Source organism: Spea bombifrons, chromosome 4, assembly GCF_027358695.1.
Source record: "Spea bombifrons isolate aSpeBom1 chromosome 4, aSpeBom1.2.pri, whole genome shotgun sequence".
Taxonomy (NCBI): domain Eukaryota; kingdom Metazoa; phylum Chordata; class Amphibia; order Anura; family Pelobatidae; genus Spea; species Spea bombifrons.
In genome coordinates, this window is record NC_071090.1 from 112,364,405 (window position 1) to 112,385,491 (window position 21,087).

Here is a 21,087-nt window from a genome sequence, read left to right on the forward strand (position 1 = left end):
GATGTATGTTTATGTGTGATGTATGTTTATGTGTGATGTATGTTTATGTGTGATGTATGTATAATGTATGTTTATGTGTGATGTATGTATAATGTATGTTTGTGTGATGTATGTGTGATGTATGTTTATGTGTTATGTATGTGTAATGTATGTTTATGTGTGATGTATGTGTGATGTATGTTTATGTGTGATGTATGTGTTATGTATGTTTATGTGTGATGTATGTATAATGTATGTTTATGTGTGATGTATGTATAATGTATGTTTATGTGTGATGTATGTGTGATGTATGTTTATGTGTTATGTATGTGTAATATATGTTTATGTGTAATGTATGTTTATGTGTAATGTATGTGTAATGTATGTTTATGTGTGATGTATGTATAATGTATGTTTATGTGTGATGTATGTGTGATGTATGTTTATGTGTGATGTATGTGTGATGTATGTTTATGTGTGATGTATGTATAATGTATGTTTATGTGTGATGTATGTATAATGTATGTTTATGTGTGATGTATGTGTGATGTATGTTTATGTGTTATGTATGTGTAATGTATGTGTGATGTATGTTTATGTGTGATGTATGTATAATGTATGTTTATGTGTGATGTATGTGTGATGTATGTTTATGTGTTATGTATGTGTAATATATGTTTATGTGTGATGTATGTTTATGTGTGATGTATGTATAATGTATGTTTATGTGTGATGTATGTGTGATGTATGTGTGATGTATGTATAATGTATGTTTATGTGTGATGTATGTGTGATGTATGTATAATGTATGTATAATGTATGTTTATGTGTGATGTATGTCTAACCTGCGGCAGGAATAAAATCCATCTCCCCCGGGACACAAGGCTTCTTATTAAATTCATTTATTGGCTTTGTTTTTACATTAAAAAAATCCCCAATTAGCTGCAGGTGAGTTTGGACGTGTTACGTGTTATGTGTTACGTGTTACGTGTTACGGTTGACGTGTGATGGTTGACTGGCTACCGTGGATGTGTAATCGGGCACACGTTACTGTGGATGTGTAACCAGTCCACGTCCGGGCCCCCAGTCCACATCCGGCCCCCCAGTCCACGTCCGGCCCCCCAGTCCACGTCCGGGCCCCCAGTCAATGTGCGCCCCCCCAGTCCACGTGCGGCCCCCCAGTCCACATGCGGGCCCCCAGTCCACGTGCGGCCCCCCAGTCCACGTGCAGGCCCCCAGTCCACATCCGGCCCCCCAGTCCACATCCGGGCCCCCAGTCCACGTGCAGGGGGCTGCCCGTCCCAGTTGGTTATGGTAGCCGGGCAGCCAGTGGGTTTTGTTGATGATCTCCGGGCCATAAATTCCTTTTATTGAGGCTGTAAATCTCTGGCCCTCAGGAAGCGGCAATTACTGAGCCGTAAATTCAGGCCAATCAGGCGTACGCTGCCATGGAGTATGTGAGCGACATATACACGCGGAATAATGCTGGGACGCGCCGGAGCCGGAATTATCTGTTTTCATGCCGTGTTTATCATATATAGCGCCAGCAGATGCCGTAGCGCTGTTGGAGAGTGTCAGGAGACTGAAAATTAAAATAACATTAAAACATGTGCACATACAGCACATGCGTGGGGGGCAATGTGTAACATATAGACTGCTGAGGTATAGGGCATGGGGGGGTATCTAACGTTTGATTTCCTGCCCCCTTCACTTTGCCCTGTGGGTCCTGGACCCGGCTCACGATGGCAACTGGGGCAGAATTAGAACAAAAAGGGGCTTTTCTGTCACCCCGCGTGCGTGACGCCCCAGAGATAACGCCGCGCTCTCTTTACAGATCTGGTTAGTTAAGTGGCAGCCGCTCCTTTTATGATAAACCGTTATTCCTCCCCGTAATCCCTGCCGTGTTGTGGATGCGTCCCATCTGGCTCCAGCCATCCATCTATTTCAAGTTTTGACCGCTGGAGGAAGCCCTGATTATCTTTAAATAAACTGCCGTGCATTGCCCCTAATCTTCTACCCCCGGGCTGATCCCTCGCACTCCTCTTCTGCCGTAACGCTCAACAAACATTTCTCCTAAAGCGGCCCCCGGCAAATATGGGGGGCCAGGAAAAAAATCTAGTTTTCTATTTGGTACGTTGGGAGATTAGAGAGGGTGGAGAGGAATAGACAGAGGTCAGGGGGGCAAACGAAGGCTGAAGGGATCCTTTAACTCAAGAGGGGCTCTTATCTTTACTCTATTTAAAGGGAGACACCACTTAGCCTTAAAAGCAGGCGGCAGATAGAAAGCGCGTTCCCATAACGACCCCATACGGGGCAATTAGTATCAGGAATGCCCCAAGATCCGGGATCTATATAACCGGCAGACACCGCAGGATCCGGGATCTTTATAACCGAAAGACACGGCAGGATCCGGGATCTATATAACCGACTGACACCTCGGCGACTGACACCGCAGGATCCGGGATCTATATAACCGACAGACCCCGCAGGATCCGGGATCTATATAACCGACTGACACCTCGGCGACTGACACCGCAGGATCTGGATCTATTTAACCGACAGACACCAGGGCAACTGACACCGCAGGATCTGGGATCTTTATAACCGGCAGACACCGGGCCGACTGACACCGCAGGATCTGGATCTATATAACCAACTGACACCGAGCCGACTGACACCGCAGGATCCGGGATCTATATAACCGACTGACACCGCAGGATCCGGGATCTATATAACCGAAAGACACGGCAGGATCCGGGATCTATATAACCGACTGACACCTCGGCGACTGACACCGCAGGATCCGGGATCTATATAACCGACAGACCCCGCAGGATCCGGGATCTATATAACCGACTGACACCTCGGCGACTGACACCGCAGGATCTGGATCTATTTAACCGACAGACACCAGGGCAACTGACACCGCAGGATCTGGGATCTTTATAACCGGCAGACACCGGGCCGACTGACACCGCAGGATCTGGATCTATATAACCAACTGACACCGAGCCGACTGACACCGCAGGATCCGGGATCTATATAACCGACTGACACCGCAGGATCCGGGATCTATATAACCGAAAGACACGGCAGGATCCGGGATCTATATAACCGACTGACACCTCGGCGACTGACACTGCAGGATCCGGGATCTATATAACCGACAGACCCCGCAGGATCCGGGATCTATATAACCGACTGACACCTCGGCGACTGACACCGCAGGATCTGGATCTATTTAACCGACAGACACCGGGGCGACTGACACCGCAGGATCTGGATCTATATAACCGACTGACACCGGGGCGACCGACACCGCAGGATCCGGGATCTATATAACCGACTGACACCTCGGCGACTGACACCGCAGGATCTGGATCTATATAACTGACTGACACCGAGCCGACTGACACCGCAGGATCTGGATCTATTTAACCGACAGACACCGGGGCGACTGACACCGCAGGATCTGGATCTATATAACCGACTGACACCGGGGCGACCGACACCGCAGGATCCGGGATCTATATAACCGACTGACACCTCGGCGACTGACACCGCAGGATCGGGGATCTATATAACCGACAGACACCGGGGCGACTGACACCGCAGGATCTGGATCTATATAACCGACAGACACCAGGGCAACTGACACCGCAGGATCTGGGATCTTTATAACCGGCAGACACCGGGCCGACTGACACCGCAGGATCTGGATCTATATAACCAACTGACACCGAGCCGACTGACACCGCAGGATCCGGGATCTATATAACCGACTGACACCGCAGGATCCGGGATCTATATAACCGACTGACACCGCAGGATCTGGATCTATATAACCGACAAACACCGGGGCGACTGACACCGCAGGATCTGGATCTATATAACCGACTGACACCGCAGGATCCGGGATCTATATAACCGACTGACACCGCAGGATCTGGATCTATATAACCGACAAACACCGGGGCGACTGACACCGCAGGATCTGGATCTATATAACCGACAGACACCGGGGCGACTGACACCGCAGGATCTGGATCTATATAACCGACAGACACCGGGGCGACTGACACCGCAGGATCTGGATCTATATAACCGACAGACACCGGGGCGACTGACACCGCAGGATCCGGGATCTATATAACCGACAGACACCGGGGCGACTGACACCGCAGGATCTGGATCTATATAACCGACAGACACCAGGGCAACTGACACCGCAGGATCTGGGATCTTTATAACCGGCAGACACCGGTCCGACTGACACCGCAGGATCTGGATCTATATAACCGACTGACACCGAGCCGACTGACACCGCAGGATCCGGGATCTATATAACCGACAGACACCGGGGCGACTGACACCGCAGGATCTGGGATCTTTATAACCGGCAGACACCGGGCCGACTGACACCGCAGGATCTGGATCTATATAACCGACTGACACCGAGCCGACTGACACCGCAGGATCCGGGATCTATATAACCGACTGACACCGGGCCGATTGACACCGCAGGATCCGGATCAATTTAACCGACAGACACTGGGGCGACTGACACCGCAGGATCCGGGATCTATATAACCGGCAGACACCGGGCCGACTGACACCGCAGGATCCGGGATCTATATAACTGACTGACACCGGGGCGACTGACACCGCAGGATCCGGGATCTATATAACCGACAGACACCGGGGCGACTGACACCGCAGGATCCGGGATCTATATAACCGACAAACACCGGGCCGACTGACACCGCAGGATCCGGATCTATATAACCGACAGACACTGGGGCGACTGACACCGCAGGATCCGGGATCTATATAACCGACTGACACCGGGGCGACTGACACCGCAGGATCCGGGATTTATATAACCGACAGACACTGGGGCGACTGACACCGCAGGATCCGGGATCTATATAACCGACTGACACCGGGCCGACTGACACCGCAGGATCCGGATCTATATAACCGACAGACACTGGGGCGACTGACACCGCAGGATCCGGGATCTATATAACCGACTGACACTGGGGCGACTGACACCGCAGGATCCGGGATCTATATAACCGACAAACACCGTGCAACGGGGCAACTGACAGCGGAGGATCCAGCGCCTAAATTACCGACAAACACCGCGCGACAGGGAACAGGCAGACCAGACGAGCCGAATGGTTCTGATTTGCTGGCACATTTCTATGTGATTTCTATGAATGTGTGTTGAGAGCACTTAGTTGCAGCCCAGTCACCCCCTGGGACTCCTTTGGAGGAGAGAGGTGAGCGGCAGGAGGGGGAGGAAGATAATCCCCGTACCTGCGCTGCTGGGTGTAGCTGCAGCACCCCCTGCTGGCTGCTTTCAGCTGCTGTCTCTGAAATCCCTGCAAATCTCTTTTACTCCACCTAACAACTTCTCTATCTGTCTCTCCCTCCTGAAAACTCTCCAGGCCTCTCTTTTCCTCACTATGTTTGCTCTCTGTCTCGTTCTCTCTCTCTGTCTCCTTTCTCTCGTGCTCTCCCTCTCTGTCCCTTCCCCCCTCTTTCTGTCTCCTTCTCCTCTCTCCTGCTCTCTCTGTCTCATTCCCCTCATGCTCTCTCCTGCTCTCTCTGTCTCATTCCCCTCATGCTCTCTCCTGCTCTCGCCGTCTCATTCCCCTCATGCTCTCTCCTGCTCTCTCTGTCTCATTCCCCTCATGCTGTCTCCTGCTCTCGCCGTCTCATTCCCCTCATGCTCTCTCCTGCTCTCTCTGTCTCATTCCCCTCATGCTCTCTCCTGCTCTCGCCGTCTCATTCCCCTCATGCTCTCTCCTGCTCTCACTGTCTCATTCCCCTCATGCTCTCTCCTGCTCTCGCCGTCTCATTCCCCTCATGCTCTCTCCTGCTCTCTCTGTCTCATTCCCCTCATGCTGTCTCCTGCTCTCGCCGTCTCATTCCCCTCATGCTCTCTCCTGCTCTCTCTGTCTCATTCCCCTCATGCTCTCTCCTGCTCTCGCCGTCTCATTCCCCTCATGCTCTCTCCTGCTCTCACTGTCTCATTCCCCTCATGCTCTCTCCTGCTCTTTCTGTCTCATTCCCCTCATGCTCTCTCCCTCTGTCCCTTCCCGTCTCGCTGTCCCCTGACCCCTCTCTCTCTCTGTAGGAAGTCACAGGGTGGTGTGATAGGAAATCCCAGGATTTGGACTGTCACAGTCCGGACACCAGGCTGGGAGGGGGCGCCGCGCAGGCTTCCTGGGGTCACACAGAGTCACTGACACTGAGGGTGGGACGACGTGGCCCCCAGTACCAAAAGATTAACCCTCCCTGCGCCAGGACATTCCAATATATCTTCCAGTCCTAGAGGCAACACAAGTCATAGTGGTGCACAATGTGCATCTCCTGGCCCAGTCCTTAAAGTCACTGGATAACCAGAATGAGGAATCTGCACACTCCAAGGGAACGCAGGCCCTTAACTGCCAGGAAGGGCCGGCTCCCCAGAAAATCCAGGAGATAAAGGCTCCGGGCACTCAAGAGTCCCAACGTCAGGCAGATTTATTGAGACAAAAAAACAACGTTTCAACCTCACAATGAGGTCTTTTTTTAATTTGTCACTGGGTGAATATCCTACAAAAGTCTTAGAGGTGTCAGAACAATGGCTCAAGGGCTCGGAATCTACTCCTAGAGGTGTGAGGTTTGGCTTCTATGTACTAGTCCTAGGGGTACACATCTAATTTACTAGCTAGCTGTAGAGGTACCAGGCTCAGAGTGGGTCTTCGCAGACTAGGCTGGGTGGGGGTAAGAAGGGTCACCCCTGGAATCTGGGGGTCACAGAATAACGAGCCATCCCTCTACTGTCCCTGTACCACACACAGCTCTGTCACTGCCCCTCCATCCTGCCCCGCAGCCCTCTCTGCTATTCCTATACTAACCCCCCACACACACAGCTCTGTCACTGCCCCTCCATCCTGCCCCGCAGCCCTCTCTGCTATTCCTATACTAACCCCAAACACACACAGCTCTGTCACTGCCCCTCCATCCTGCCCCGCAGCCCTCTCTGCTATTCCTATACTAACCCCCCACACACACAGCTCTGTCACTGCCCCTCCATCCTGCCCCGCAGCCCTCTCTGCTATTCCTATACTAACCCCGCACACACACAGCTCTGTCACTGCCCCTCCATCCTGCCCCGCAGCCCTCTCTGCTATTCCTATACTAACCCCACACACACAGCTCTGTCACTGCCCCTCCATCCTGCCCCGCAGTCCTCTCTGCTATTCCTATACTAACCCCGCACACACACAGCTCTGTCACTGCCCCTCCATCCTGCCCCGCAGCCCTCTCTGCTATTCCTATACTAACCCCACACACACACACAGCTCTGTCACTGCCCCTCCATCCTGCCCCGCAGCCCTCTCTGCTATTCCTATACTAACCCCACACACACACAGCTCTGTCACTGCCCCTCCATCCTGCCCCGCAGCCCTCTCTGCTATTCCTATACTAACCCCCCACACACACAGCTCTGTCACTGCCCCTCCATCCTGCCCCACAGCCCTCTCTGCTATTCCTATACTAACCCCCCACACACAGCTCTGTCACTGCCCCTCCATCCTGCCCCGCAGCCCTCTCTGCTATTCCTATACTAACCCCCCCCACACACACACAGCTCTGTCACTGCCCCTCCACCCTGCCCCGCAGCCCTCTCTGCTATTCCTATACTAACCCCGCACACACACACACACACAGCTCTGTCACTGCCCCTCCATCCTGCCCCGCAGCCCTCTCTGCTATTCCTATACTAACCCCCCCCACACACAGCTCTGTCACTGCCCCTCCATCCTGCCCCGCAGCCCTCTCTGCTATTCCTATACTAACCCCCCACACACACACAGCTCTGTCACTGCCCCTCCATCCTGCCCCGCAGCCCTCTCTGCTATTCCTATACTAACCCCGCACACACACAGCTCTGTCACTGCCCCTCCATCCTGCCCCACAGCCCTCTCTGCTATTCCTATGCTAACCCCGCACACACAGCTCTGTCACTGCCCCTCCATCCTGCCCCGCAGCCCTCTCTGCTATTCCTATACTAACCCCCCACACACACACAGCTCTGTCACTGCCCCTCCATCCTGCCCCGCAGCCCTCTCTGCTATTCCTATACTAACCCCGCACACACACAGCTCTGTCACTGCCCCTCCATCCTGCCCCACAGCCCTCTCTGCTATTCCTATGCTAACCCCGCACACACACACACAGCTCTGTCACTGCCCCTCACTCACTGTCCACTAGTTAATCCATAGGGGTGCCTCTGATTTAAAGAACAAATCTCTATATAATATATATTACTTTTTACATTTATTATCAGTCCCCCAGGACTGAATCTGTGAATGAGGCCTCAAAACCCAGACTAAAACCTTAATCAGTTGTTGCATGTTTAAATCCCTTCACCGTATTGACCTCTACCACTTCTGCTGGGAGACTGTTCCACTTATCTACCTACCTATCCTACTCATGCATCACTTGCACACGTGTAGCGAATGTGCATCTATACACAGGCAGCTCATTGCCCTCCCAGTTGGGGGTCAGTCCAATTTCCCACCATGGACGCCGCGCTGTCTGTTTCCCCGGCCCCTCTCTTTGTGTTGGACAAACCGGGTCGGAGAGATGTTTTTCCAGCTACTGGATGGGGTGGGGGGTCATATCCTGAAGAGGAGGCACAGGATCCATTGACAAAGAGGGTCAGTGACTCGCAGCGCATGCGCGCGTGTGTAAATACACTTAGAATGTACCACTGTCTGTGTGTTCAGTGCAAATAACACAGTTTGTAATAACATTAAGATCAGCCAGATATTACCACTGGGGTATAAAGTGATAAGGTGTGTAGCGAAGGGGTGTATAGTGACGGGGTATATAGTGACAGGGTATATAGTGAAGAGGTGTATAGTGACAGGGTATATAGTGAAGGGGTGTATAGTGACAGGGTATATAGTGAAGGGGTGTATAGTGACGGGGTATATAGTGAAGAGGTGTATAGTGACAGGGTATATAGTGAAGGGGTGTATAGTGACAGGGTGTATAGGGATGGAGTATATAGTGATGGTCTGTATAGTGACAGGGTGTATAGTGATGGGCTGTATAGTGACAGGGTGTATAGTGATGGGCTGTATAGTGACAGGGTGTATAGTGATGGGCTGTATAGTGACAGGGTGTATAGGGATGGAGTATGTAGTGACAGGGTGTATATGGATGGGGGGGATAATGGCAGGGTGTATAGTGATAGAGTGTATAGTGATGGGCTGTATAGGGATGGAGTGTATAGGGATGGAGTGTATAGTGACAGGCTGTATAGGGATGGAGTGTATAGTGACAGGGTGTATAGTGATGGGCTGTATAGTGACAGGGTGTATAGTGATGGGCTGTATAGTGACAGGGTGTATAGGGATGGGGTGTAGAGTGACAGGTTGTAGAGTGACAGGGTGCATTGTGATGTGGTATATAGCGATGGGGTGTATAGTAATTGGGTGTATGGTGACCGGGTGTATAGGGATAGGGTGCATAGTGATGGGGTGTATAGTGATACCTGGTAATGAGCTCACGTTTGATTGGTCCTCACCCACCTACAGACAAATATCAAGACTGCAGCACTCCGCACAGAGCCATTCAGAGGAAGCCGGCTGCATTTAAACCTCTAAAGCAGTTATGAAGATACCTCATTTACCCCAAAATTTCTGAAACACACCGACCCCGTATATATAACGAGAGTATAAATATTAGGAGTTCGAGAGCAATCCCTGCAGCACAGGGGAACCCCAGGCCCTAGGGGTCCCCAACGCTTCATGCTGCACTAATACCACCTGCTGCTAATGGCTTCTGTAACCCTTTACTGTGGGGCACTTGTTATCTGATCCCAGATTGGCACTTTCTGTTTATTTGAACCATAATATAACTGCACACAAGTGAGACGAGATCTAAAACATAAGCAATTATTAAACAGAATGCATGTATGTGGAGAGGGGGCCTCTCATTACACCCCGGAGGTTACTGCATTTTATGTTATGCGTCTGGTACTTGATCCCTTTCACCACTTTCCTTTGTGTTAGAAAGTTTGGAAAAACAACCCCCACCACCACGTGACGTCAGGATCCAGGAATCCCAGACGCGCTCCGAGTGTGAATTAGTGGAGTCTGTCTCCACCTGGTGGCCAAAAGCAAACAGACCAATCCCTGTTCTAACATTCTGCAGGAACCTGCTCCATGGTTATCACAGGGTCCTGACAATCCCCATTACCCTGGAGGTATATTACTGTATACAGCGCTGGGGGTTATATTACTGTATACAGCGCTGGGGGTTATATTACTGTATACAGCGCTGGGGGTTATTACTGTATACAGCGCTGGGGGTTATATTACTGTATACAGTGCTGGGGGTTATATTACTGTATACAGCGCTGGGGGTTATATTACTGTATACAGCGCTGGGGGTTATATTACTGTATACAGCGCTGGGGGTTATTACTGTATACAGCGGTGGGGGTTATATTACTGTATACAGCGCTGGGGGTTATTACTGTATACAGCGCTGGGGGTTATATTACTGTATATACAGCGCTGGGGGGTTATATTACTGTATACAGCGCTGGGGGGTTATATTACTGTATACAGCACTGGGGGGTTATATTACTGTATACAGTGCTGGGGAGTTATATTACTGTATACAGCGCTGGGGGGTTATATTACAGTATACAGTGCTGGGGGTTATATTACTGTATACAGCGCTGGGGGGTTATATTACTGTATACAGCGCTGGGGGTTATATTACTGTATACAGCGCTGGGGGTTATATTACTGTATACAGCGCTGGGGGGTTATATTACTGTATAGAGCGCTGGGGTTATATTACTGTATACAGTGCTGGGGGGTTATATTACTGTATACAGCGCTGGGGGTTATATTACTGTATACAGCGCTGGGGAGTTATATTACTGTATACAGCGCTGGGGGGTTATATTACTGTATACAGTGCTGGGGGTTATATTACTGTATACAGCGCTGGGGAGTTATATTACTGTATACAGCGCTGGGGGGTTATATTACTGTATACAGCGCTGGGGGGTTATATTACTGTATAGAGCGCTGGGGTTATATTACTGTATACAGTGCTGGGGGGTTATATTACTGTATACAGCGCTGGGGGGTTATATTACTGTATACAGCGCTGGGGGGTTATATTACTGTATACAGTGCTGGGGGTTATATTACTGTATGCAGTGCTGGGGGTTATATTACTGTATACTGCGCTGGGGGTTATTACTGTATACAGTGCTGGGGGTTATATTACTGTATACAGCGCTGGGGGTTATATTTCTGTATACAGTGCTGGGGGTTATATTACAGTATACAGCACTGGGGGTTATATTACTGCATACCGCGCTGGGGGTTATATTTCTGTATACAGCGCTGGGGGGGTTATATTACTGTATACAGTGCTGGGGGTTATATTATTGTATACAGCGCTGGGGGTTATATTGCTGTATACAACACTGGGGGGTTATATTACTGTATACAGCTCTGGGTGTTATATTACTGTATACAGCGCTGGGTGTTATATTACTGTATACAGCGCTGGGTGTTATTACCGTATACAGCGCTGGGGGTTATATTACTGTATACAGCGCTGGGGGTTATATTACTGTATACAGCGCTGGGGGGTTATATTACTGTATAGAGCGCTGGGGTTATATTACTGTATACAGTGCTGGGGGGTTATATTACTGTATACAGCGCTGGGGGTTATATTACTGTATACAGCGCTGGGGAGTTATATTACTGTATACAGCGCTGGGGGGTTATATTACTGTATACAGTGCTGGGGGTTATATTACTGTATACAGCGCTGGGGAGTTATATTACTGTATACAGCGCTGGGGGGTTATATTACTGTATACAGCGCTGGGGGGTTATATTACTGTATAGAGCGCTGGGGTTATATTACTGTATACAGTGCTGGGGGGTTATATTACTGTATACAGCGCTGGGGGGTTATATTACTGTATACAGCGCTGGGGGGTTATATTACTGTATACAGTGCTGGGGGTTATATTACTGTATGCAGTGCTGGGGGTTATATTACTGTATACTGCGCTGGGGGTTATTACTGTATACAGTGCTGGGGGTTATATTACTGTATACAGCGCTGGGGGTTATATTTCTGTATACAGTGCTGGGGGTTATATTACAGTATACAGCACTGGGGGTTATATTACTGCATACCGCGCTGGGGGTTATATTTCTGTATACAGCGCTGGGGGGGTTATATTACTGTATACAGTGCTGGGGGTTATATTATTGTATACAGCGCTGGGGGTTATATTGCTGTATACAACACTGGGGGGTTATATTACTGTATACAGCTCTGGGTGTTATATTACTGTATACAGCGCTGGGTGTTATATTACTGTATACAGCGCTGGGTGTTATTACCGTATACAGCGCTATATGCGTTGATCGCCTCCTAAACTTTTGAAACAGGCGTCCGCAGCCATACAGTGTATGGTGGGTGTCGACGCCCCCCAGAGAGCGATCTCGGCGTTGCTGAATGCCTCGACATCGCGGCATTGCAGGAACACCGTTTAAGAAAGTGATCGTAGATCAGTTTCTAACCTCGTTTAATAAAATGACCGTTTTTACGTGACGCGCCTGACCCGTCAATGGACGTTAAGGGGTTAAAATTAGCCAGCAGGGGCTCCGTCATTGGCTCTTCCTTGGTACAAACAGTAGGGAAAATAAGTATTTAAGATGTCGGCTTTCTCTTTGTCCTCACTAACCAAATTTCCGGTTTCAGATAATAATAAAGGACCAACATTCTCTACCTTGAACTTTTTACCATTTGCATTCTTGAAACATTTCTTGGGATTGGTTTTACTCTCCTTGGCCGTAAGTTTCTCTCTTTTTCTAGTTTTTTCTGCAGGCGATACTCCCGACCCCTCGCTTTTATAATGCTTAAATGCCAGTTGTTTATTCCTTCTTTCCTGTAGTACTTTCCAGGTAAGCCACGTTGGTTTTGATTTGTTTCTTTTGTATTTGTTCCCCATAGGTATATATTGGGATGTGTAACTTTGCAATGTGTGCTTAAAGGTATTCCATGTGTCCTCTGTGTTTAACCCAGAGAACAATCCATCCCAGTCTATACGTTCCATGGTGGACCTTAGCCTGTCAAAGTTTGCCCTTCTGAAATGAAGAGTTTTGGTAGAGCAGTTACCCATTTGCTTTTTGGAATTAATCTCAGATGAAGCCATGTCATGGTCACTATTCCCCGAGTGTTCTCTTACTTTAATGTTTGAGATAAGTTCCTCATTGTTAGTTATTACCAGATCCAGACAGGCATCCATTCTGGTTGGGGTCTCTACTAATTGCGACATAAATTGGTCATTCAGCAGGTTCAGAAACTTGCTGCCTGTCGAGAACAAGTTCCACTAATCCAATCTATATCTGGGTAATTAAAACCTCCCATGATCAAAACTTCATTCCTATTCACAGCCTTTTCAATGTGAAATAGCAGCTGATCGTCCCTCTCATTACTAAGTGTGCGACTCTTCTTACTATCCAGGTTAATCTCCACCCACAGCGTCTCCACATTACTACTGTCATCATGCGCAGCTTCCTTAATACTGGGCTTAAGTTCAGGGTTTGCATATAAACAAATCCCCCCCCCTCTTCCATTTACTCTCTCCCTTCTAAAAAGAGAATATCCTTGTAAGTTTACTGACCAGTCATGTGTATCATCCCACCGCGTTTCCGTGATACCGATCAAATCGTACTGTTCACCACTTACCAATATTTCCAGCTCACCCATTTTGTTTGCTAAAAGACATTTAAGGTGACTACCCATTTCTGGTTCATCAGTTGACAAATATTTAATGACCGCAGGTTTTGTACTATGCAGCTCGATATTGTCTGCTAACCCCACCACTGCTCGCACCCCCTTTTCCCATAGCTAGACCCCCTTCCCAGTCTACTCTAGCTAGCACTTCATTTCTATCTTTATCCCCCTACCCCCAGAACCTAGTTTAAAAGATCCTCAATACCCCTAGCCATCCTCTCCCCCAGCACTCCAGCCCCCTCTTCATTAAGGTGCCTTCCATCCCGGCTGCAGAGTCTGTAGGCGACGGCAAAGTCTGCCCAGTTCTCCAAAAACCCAAATTTCTTACACCACGCTCTTAGCCACGCATCGATCTGCCTAAGCTCCCGCTGTCTACGTTTCTGACCTAGTGCCCATAGATTGTAAGCTCCTGCGGGAACAGGGCCCTTCATTCCTCTGTATGTCAATTGCTGTACAGTACTTGTCGTTATCTATAAAATTTTCATCTTGTACAGCGCTGTGGAATCTACTGGCGCTATATAAATAAAGTATAATTATTATAATAAATCGTTTTTAAGGACCCCCACCTGCCCATAACTTAGTCGTTTGTACCAACGTGTACTACAACCGCTGGATCATCTCCAGCCCCTCCCAACAATCTGTCTACCCGCTCCCAAACCTGAGCCCCCGAGAGACAGCATACTGGTCGGCATTCGGGGTCCTGGCGACAGATTACCCTCTTAACCTTCCTTATGACTGAATCCCCCACCACCAGCACTGGTATAGCCTTCCTTCCCTTACAAAAAATTACTGCAGTTTTTCTGAAGTAATACTGCAGTTTTTTGGACATGAAAAGACTGCAATACTGCACTTTTACTGCACATTTACTGCAGTTTTACTGCATTTGTACTTCACTGTACTGCAGTTTTACTGCACATTTACTGCACTTTTTTTTATATTGCAAACCTACAGTTGTACTTCAACATAGTGCAGCTTTATTGCATTTGTACTTCCGTACAAAAATAACTGCAGTACAGTGAAGTACAAATGCAGTAATTTTTCCGTAAGGGTTGGCTTCCTTCTAGCTGCTAGGAGAGTCAGCCTGCCCCAGAAATGCTTCCTCTGAGCTGGTCTCCCCAGCATCTTCACACAAACTGGCAAACACGGGGTGATCTAGTCCAGAACAAACCTCCCTAGCTCTCCGGCCCCTGCTGCCCCTTACACAACTAACCCAACTCTCTGCCCTCGAGACTCCCCCATCTCCACCCCCCTCTACACTGGCCCCGGCCAATGCCTGCTCCGTAAGCAGTAAGCTCCTCTCCATGTTGTCCCCCAGGCTTGCCAGTTGCCTCATTAGATCTAATCCAGTGCATTCCAGAGTAGCAACCTGCTCACACTTGCAACAGCGGTATACAGCGCTGGGGGGTTATTACTGTATACAGCACTGGGGGTTATATTACTGTATACAGTGCTGGGGGTTATATTACTGTATACAGCGCTGGGGGTTATATTACTGTATACAGAGCTGGGGGTTATTACTGTATACAGCGCTGGGGGTTATATTACTGTATACAGCGCTGGGGGTTTATATTACTGTATACAGTGCTGGGGGGTTATATTACTGTATACAGCGCTGGGGGGTTATATTACTGTATACAGCGCTGGGGGTTATATTACTGTATACAGCGCTGGGGGTTATATTACTGTATACAGAGCTGGGGTATATTATTGTATACAGTGCTGGGGGTTATATTACTGTATACAGTGCTGAGGGTTATATTACTGTATACAGCACTGGGGGTTATATTACTGTATACAGTGCTGGGGGTTATATTACTGTATACAGCGCTGGGGGTTATATTACTGTAAACAGCGCTGGGGGTTATATTACTGTATACAGAGCTGGGGGGTTATATTACTGTATACAGCGCTGGGGGTTATATTACTGTATACAGCGCTGGGGGTTATATTACTGTATACAGAGCTGGGGTATATTATTGTATACAGTGCTGGGGGTTATATTACTGTATACAGTGCTGAGGGTTATATTACTGTATACAGCACTGGGGGTTATATTACTGTATACAGTGCTGGGGGTTATATTACTGTATACAGCGCTGGGGGGGTATATTACTGTATACAGCGCTGAGGGTTATATTACTGTATACAGCGCTGGGGGGGTTATATCACTGTATACAGCGCTGGGGGTTATATTACTGTATGCAGCGCTGGGGGTTTATATTACTGTATACAGCGCTGGGGGTTATATTACTGTATACAGTGCTGGGGGGTTATATTACTGTATACAGAGCTGGGGGGTTATATTACTGTATACAGTGCTGGGGGGTTATATTACTGTATACAGAGCTGGGGGGTTATATTACTGTATACAGCGCTGGGGGTTATATTACTGTATACAGCGCTGGGGGTTATATTACTATATACAGAGCTGGGGTATATTATTGTATACAGTGCTGGGGGTTATATTACTGTATACAGTGCTGGGGGTTATATTACTGTATACAGCGCTGGGGGGTTATATTACTGTATACAGCGCTGGGGGTTATATTACTGTATACAGCGCTGGGGGTTATATTACTGTATACAGAGCTGGGGTATATTATTGTATACAGTGCTGGGGGTTATATTACTGTATACAGTGCTGAGGGTTATATCACTGTATACAGCGCTGGGGGTTATATTACTGTATACAGCGCTGGGGGTTATATTACTGTATGCAGCGCTGGGGGTTATATTACTGTATACAGTGCTGGGGGTTATATTACTGTATACAGCGCTGGGGGGTTATATTACTGTATACAGCGCTGGGGGTTATATTACTGTATACAGCGCTGGGGGGGTTATATCACTGTATACAGCGCTGGGGGTTATATTACTGTATACAGCACTGGGGGTTATATTACTGTATACAGTGCTGGGGGTTATATTACTGTATACAGCGCTGGGGGGTTATATTACTGTATACAGCGCTGGGGGTTATATTACTGTATACAGCGCTGGGGGTTATATTACTGTATACAGAGCTGGGGTATATTATTGTATACAGTGCTGGGGGTTATATTACTGTATACAGTGCTGAGGGTTATGTTACTGTATACAGCACTGGGGGTTATATTACTGTATACAGCACTGGGGGTTATATTACTGTATACAGCGCTGGGGGGTTATATTACTGTATACAGTGCTGGGGGTTATATTACTGTATACAGCGCTGGGGGGGTATATTACTGTATACAGCGCTGAGGGTTATATTACTGTATACAGCGCTGGGGGGGGTTATATTACTGTATACAGCGCTGGGGGGTTATATTACTGTATACAGCGCTGGGGGTTATATTACTGTATGCAGCGCTGGGGGTTATATCACTGTATATACAGTGCTGGGGGTTATATTACTGTATACAGCGCTGGGGGTTATATTACTGTATACAGCGCTGGGGGTTATATTACTGTATACAGCGCTGGGGGTTATATTACTGTATACAGCGCTGGGGGTTATATTACTGTATACAGCGCTGGAGGTTATATTACTGTATACAGCGCTGGGGGGTTATATTACTGTATACAGCGCTGGGGGGTTATATTACTGTATACAGCGCTGGGGGGTTATATTACTGTATACAGCGCTGGGGGTTATATTACTGTATACAGCGCTGGGGGGGTTATATTAGTGTATACAGCGCTGGGGGGGTTATATTAGTGTATACAGCGCTGGGGGGTTATATTACTGTATACAGCGCTGGGGGTTATATTACTGTATACAGCGCTGGGGGGTTATTAGTGTATACAGCGCTGGGGGGTTATATTACTGTATACAGCGCTGGGGGTTATATTACTGTATACAGCGCTGGGGGTATATTACTGTATACAGCGCTGGAGGTTATATTACTGTATACAGCGCTGGGGGGTTATATTACTGTATACAGCGCTGGGGGGTTATATTACTGTATACAGCGCTGGGGGTTATATTACTGTATACAGCGCTGGGGGTTATATTACTGTATAGAGCGCTGGGGGGTTATTACTGTATAGAGCGCTGGGGGTTATTACTGTATACAGCGCTGGGGGTTATATTACTGTATACAGCGCTGGGGGTTATATTACTGTATACAGCGCTGGGGGTTATATTACTGTATACAGCGCTGGGGGTTATATTACTGTATACAGCGCTGGGGGTTATATTACTGTATACAGCGCTGGGGGTTATATTACTGTATACAGCGCTGGGGGGTTATATTACTGTATACAGCGCTGGGGGTTATATTACTGTATACAGCGCTGGGGGTATATTACTGTATACAGCGCTGGGGGTTATATTACTGTATACAGCGCTGGGGGTATATTACTGTATACAGCGCTGGGGGTTATATCACTGTATACAGCGCTGGGGGTTATATTACTGTATACAGCGCTGGGGGTTATATTACTGTATACAGCGCTGGGGGTTATATTACTGTATACAGCGCTGGGGGTTATATTACTGTATATACAGCACTGGGGGTTATATTACTGTATACAGCGCTGGGGGTATATTACTGTATACAGTGCTGGGGGTTATATTACTGTATACAGCGCTGGGGGTTATATTACTGTATACAGAGCTGGGGTATATTATTGTATACAGCGCTGGGGGTTATATTACTGTATACAGCGCTGGGGGTTATATTACTGTATACAGTGCTGGGGGTTATATTACTGTATACAGTGCTGGGGGTTATATTACTGTATACAGTGCTGGGGGTTATATTACTGTATACAGCACTGGGGGTTATATTACTGTATACAGCACTGGGGGTTATATTACTGTATACAGCGCTGGGTGTTATATTACTGTATACAGCGCTGGGGGTTATATTACTGTATACAGCGCTGGGGGGATATATTACTGTATACAGCACTGGGGGGATATATTACTGTATACAGCGCTGGGGGGTTATTACTGTATACAGCGCTGGGGGTATATTACTGTATACAGCACTGGGGGTTATATTACTGTATACAGTGCTGGGGGGTTATTACTGTATACAGCACTGGGGGTATATTACTGTATACAGCACTGGGGGGTTATTACTGTATACAGCGCTGGGGGTATATTACTGTATACAGCACTGGGGGTTATATTACTGTATACAGTGCTGGGGGTTATATTACTGTATACAGCGCTGGGGGGATATATTACTGTATACAGCACTGGGGGTTATATTACTGTATACAGCGCTGGGGGTTATATTACTGTATACAGCGCTGGGGGGTTATATTACTGTATACAGTGCTGGTATATTACTGTATACAGCGCTGGGGGTTATATTACTGTATACAGCGCTGGGGGTTATATTACTGTATACAGCGCTGGGGGTTATATTACTGTATGCAGCGCTGGGGGGTTATTACTGTATACAGCGCTGGGGGTATATTACTGTATATAAGTTTATATAAATTTAATTGGCTGGTTTAAACTTATCTTTTACATGAGTATCTAACATATGCCGTAGCAGTGCTCAGTGACGTTACACACCACGTGGCCAGCGGAGGGCCTGCTCACATGAGCTTACACTCAATTCACGCTCCTCCTGCCCCTGAATTATAGTATAAATTAGCCCCTGAATGAGGGAATCCCTCATAACCGTGTGAGTGTGCGGCCTAGCCTTCCAGGGTGAGGAAAGGGCCACAATTATCATGAGGAAGCAAAAGGTAAAATGTTACATTACTGAACCTGGTTGAGGATGATGGGATTATCAGTACCAGAACCTGACACTGAGCATTGTGACGTGACATGGGAGGAGGAAGATGGCGGCGAGGATACCAATATGGCGGAACTTCCGGTACGTTACCGTCACAACCAAGCGACGCTTCCTCCATCTCTATGGTATAAACGGCTGGGAGAGACGGGGAGAATCGGCGGCAGCAACGGGGACCGGGGTAACTCGGGGTATTAGCAGGGGTAGCAATTACTGTAAGGAGCCGGCAGCAGGAGGGGTAAATAATAATCGTAATATCTGATATATTTATTATAACAGTAAACTGTAATAACCCATGTAATACCAGTAATAACACGTGTTATACCAGTAATAATAATCCATATAATATCAGTAATAACCCGTATAATACCAATAATAACCTATATGATACCAGTAATAACCCATGTAATACCAGTAATAACACGTGTTATACCAGTAATAATAATCCATATAATATCAGTAATAACCCGTATAATACCAATAATAACCTATATGATACCAGTAATAACCCATGTAATACCAGTAATAACACGTGTTATACCAGTAATAATAATCCATATAATATCAGTAATAACCCGTATAATACCAATAATAACCTATATGATACCAGTAATAACCCATGTAATACCAGTAATAACCTATATGATACCAGTAATAACACGTGTGATACCAGTAATAATAATCCATATAATATCAGTAATAACCTGTATGATACCAGTAATAACCTATATGATACCAGTAATAACCCGTATGATACCAGTAATATCCTATATGATACCAGTAATAACCCGTATGATACCAGTAATAACACGTGTGATACCAGTAATAATAATCCATATAATATCAGTAGTAACCCTTATAATGCCAGTAATAACCTATATGATACCAGTAATAACCCGTATGATACCAGTAATAATCTGTATAATACCAGTAATAACCCGTATGATACCAGTAATATCCTATATGATACCAGTAATAATCTGTATAATACTAATAACCTGTAATTACCCATATAATACCAGTAATAACTGATATTATACCATTAATAACTCATATTGTACCAGTAATACTCTATACCAGTACTAATCTCTATGATACCAGTTATAACTCATATTATACCAGTAATATTGCGTGTTGCACCAGTAACGCAGAGCTGTGCGTCAGTAGAAGACGTTCGCGCAGCACTCCCGGTCCACGTAAAGCGGCCAGCGCTGCGCATAATGTTGGAGCTGGTGTTCATGCGCGTGATGTCTCATTAATCAGCACTCCTGGTATTTGCGGTCTCGCTGATGCCCCGGATTAATTGCCCGCCTTGTATTCTTCTGGGATATTTGTACCCCTCGGCTGACGCCGGATCGTCGTCGTTTTTTGTTGTTGCAGGGAATGACGTGTGAGATGCCCCACGACAGGCCGTACGCCCCCAGAGACTACGCAGAGGACGACCTCCTCCCGGCCCGCTCAGCTCCGCAGCCCCTCTGCGCGGGTCCCGGTCGGACCGACTCTCACCCGC

At 47.5% G+C, this 21,087-nt stretch overlaps 1 protein-coding gene across 1 annotated transcript in view; it reads left to right on the forward strand.

Annotated features, from left to right (window-relative positions):
• The first annotated feature begins 19,626 nt into the window (after positions 1-19,626).
• PPP1R35 (protein phosphatase 1 regulatory subunit 35) overlaps positions 19,627-21,087 on the forward strand; it is a 5,007-nt gene continuing 3,546 nt past the window's right edge. Inside the window, exons 1-2 of the mRNA XM_053464094.1 lie at positions 19,627-19,758; positions 20,958-21,087. The exon at positions 20,958-21,087 is cut by the window's right edge and continues 83 nt beyond it. Of these exons, the coding sequence (XP_053320069.1) occupies positions 19,627-19,758; positions 20,958-21,087 (262 nt within the window). The remainder of the gene's footprint in view (positions 19,759-20,957) is intronic.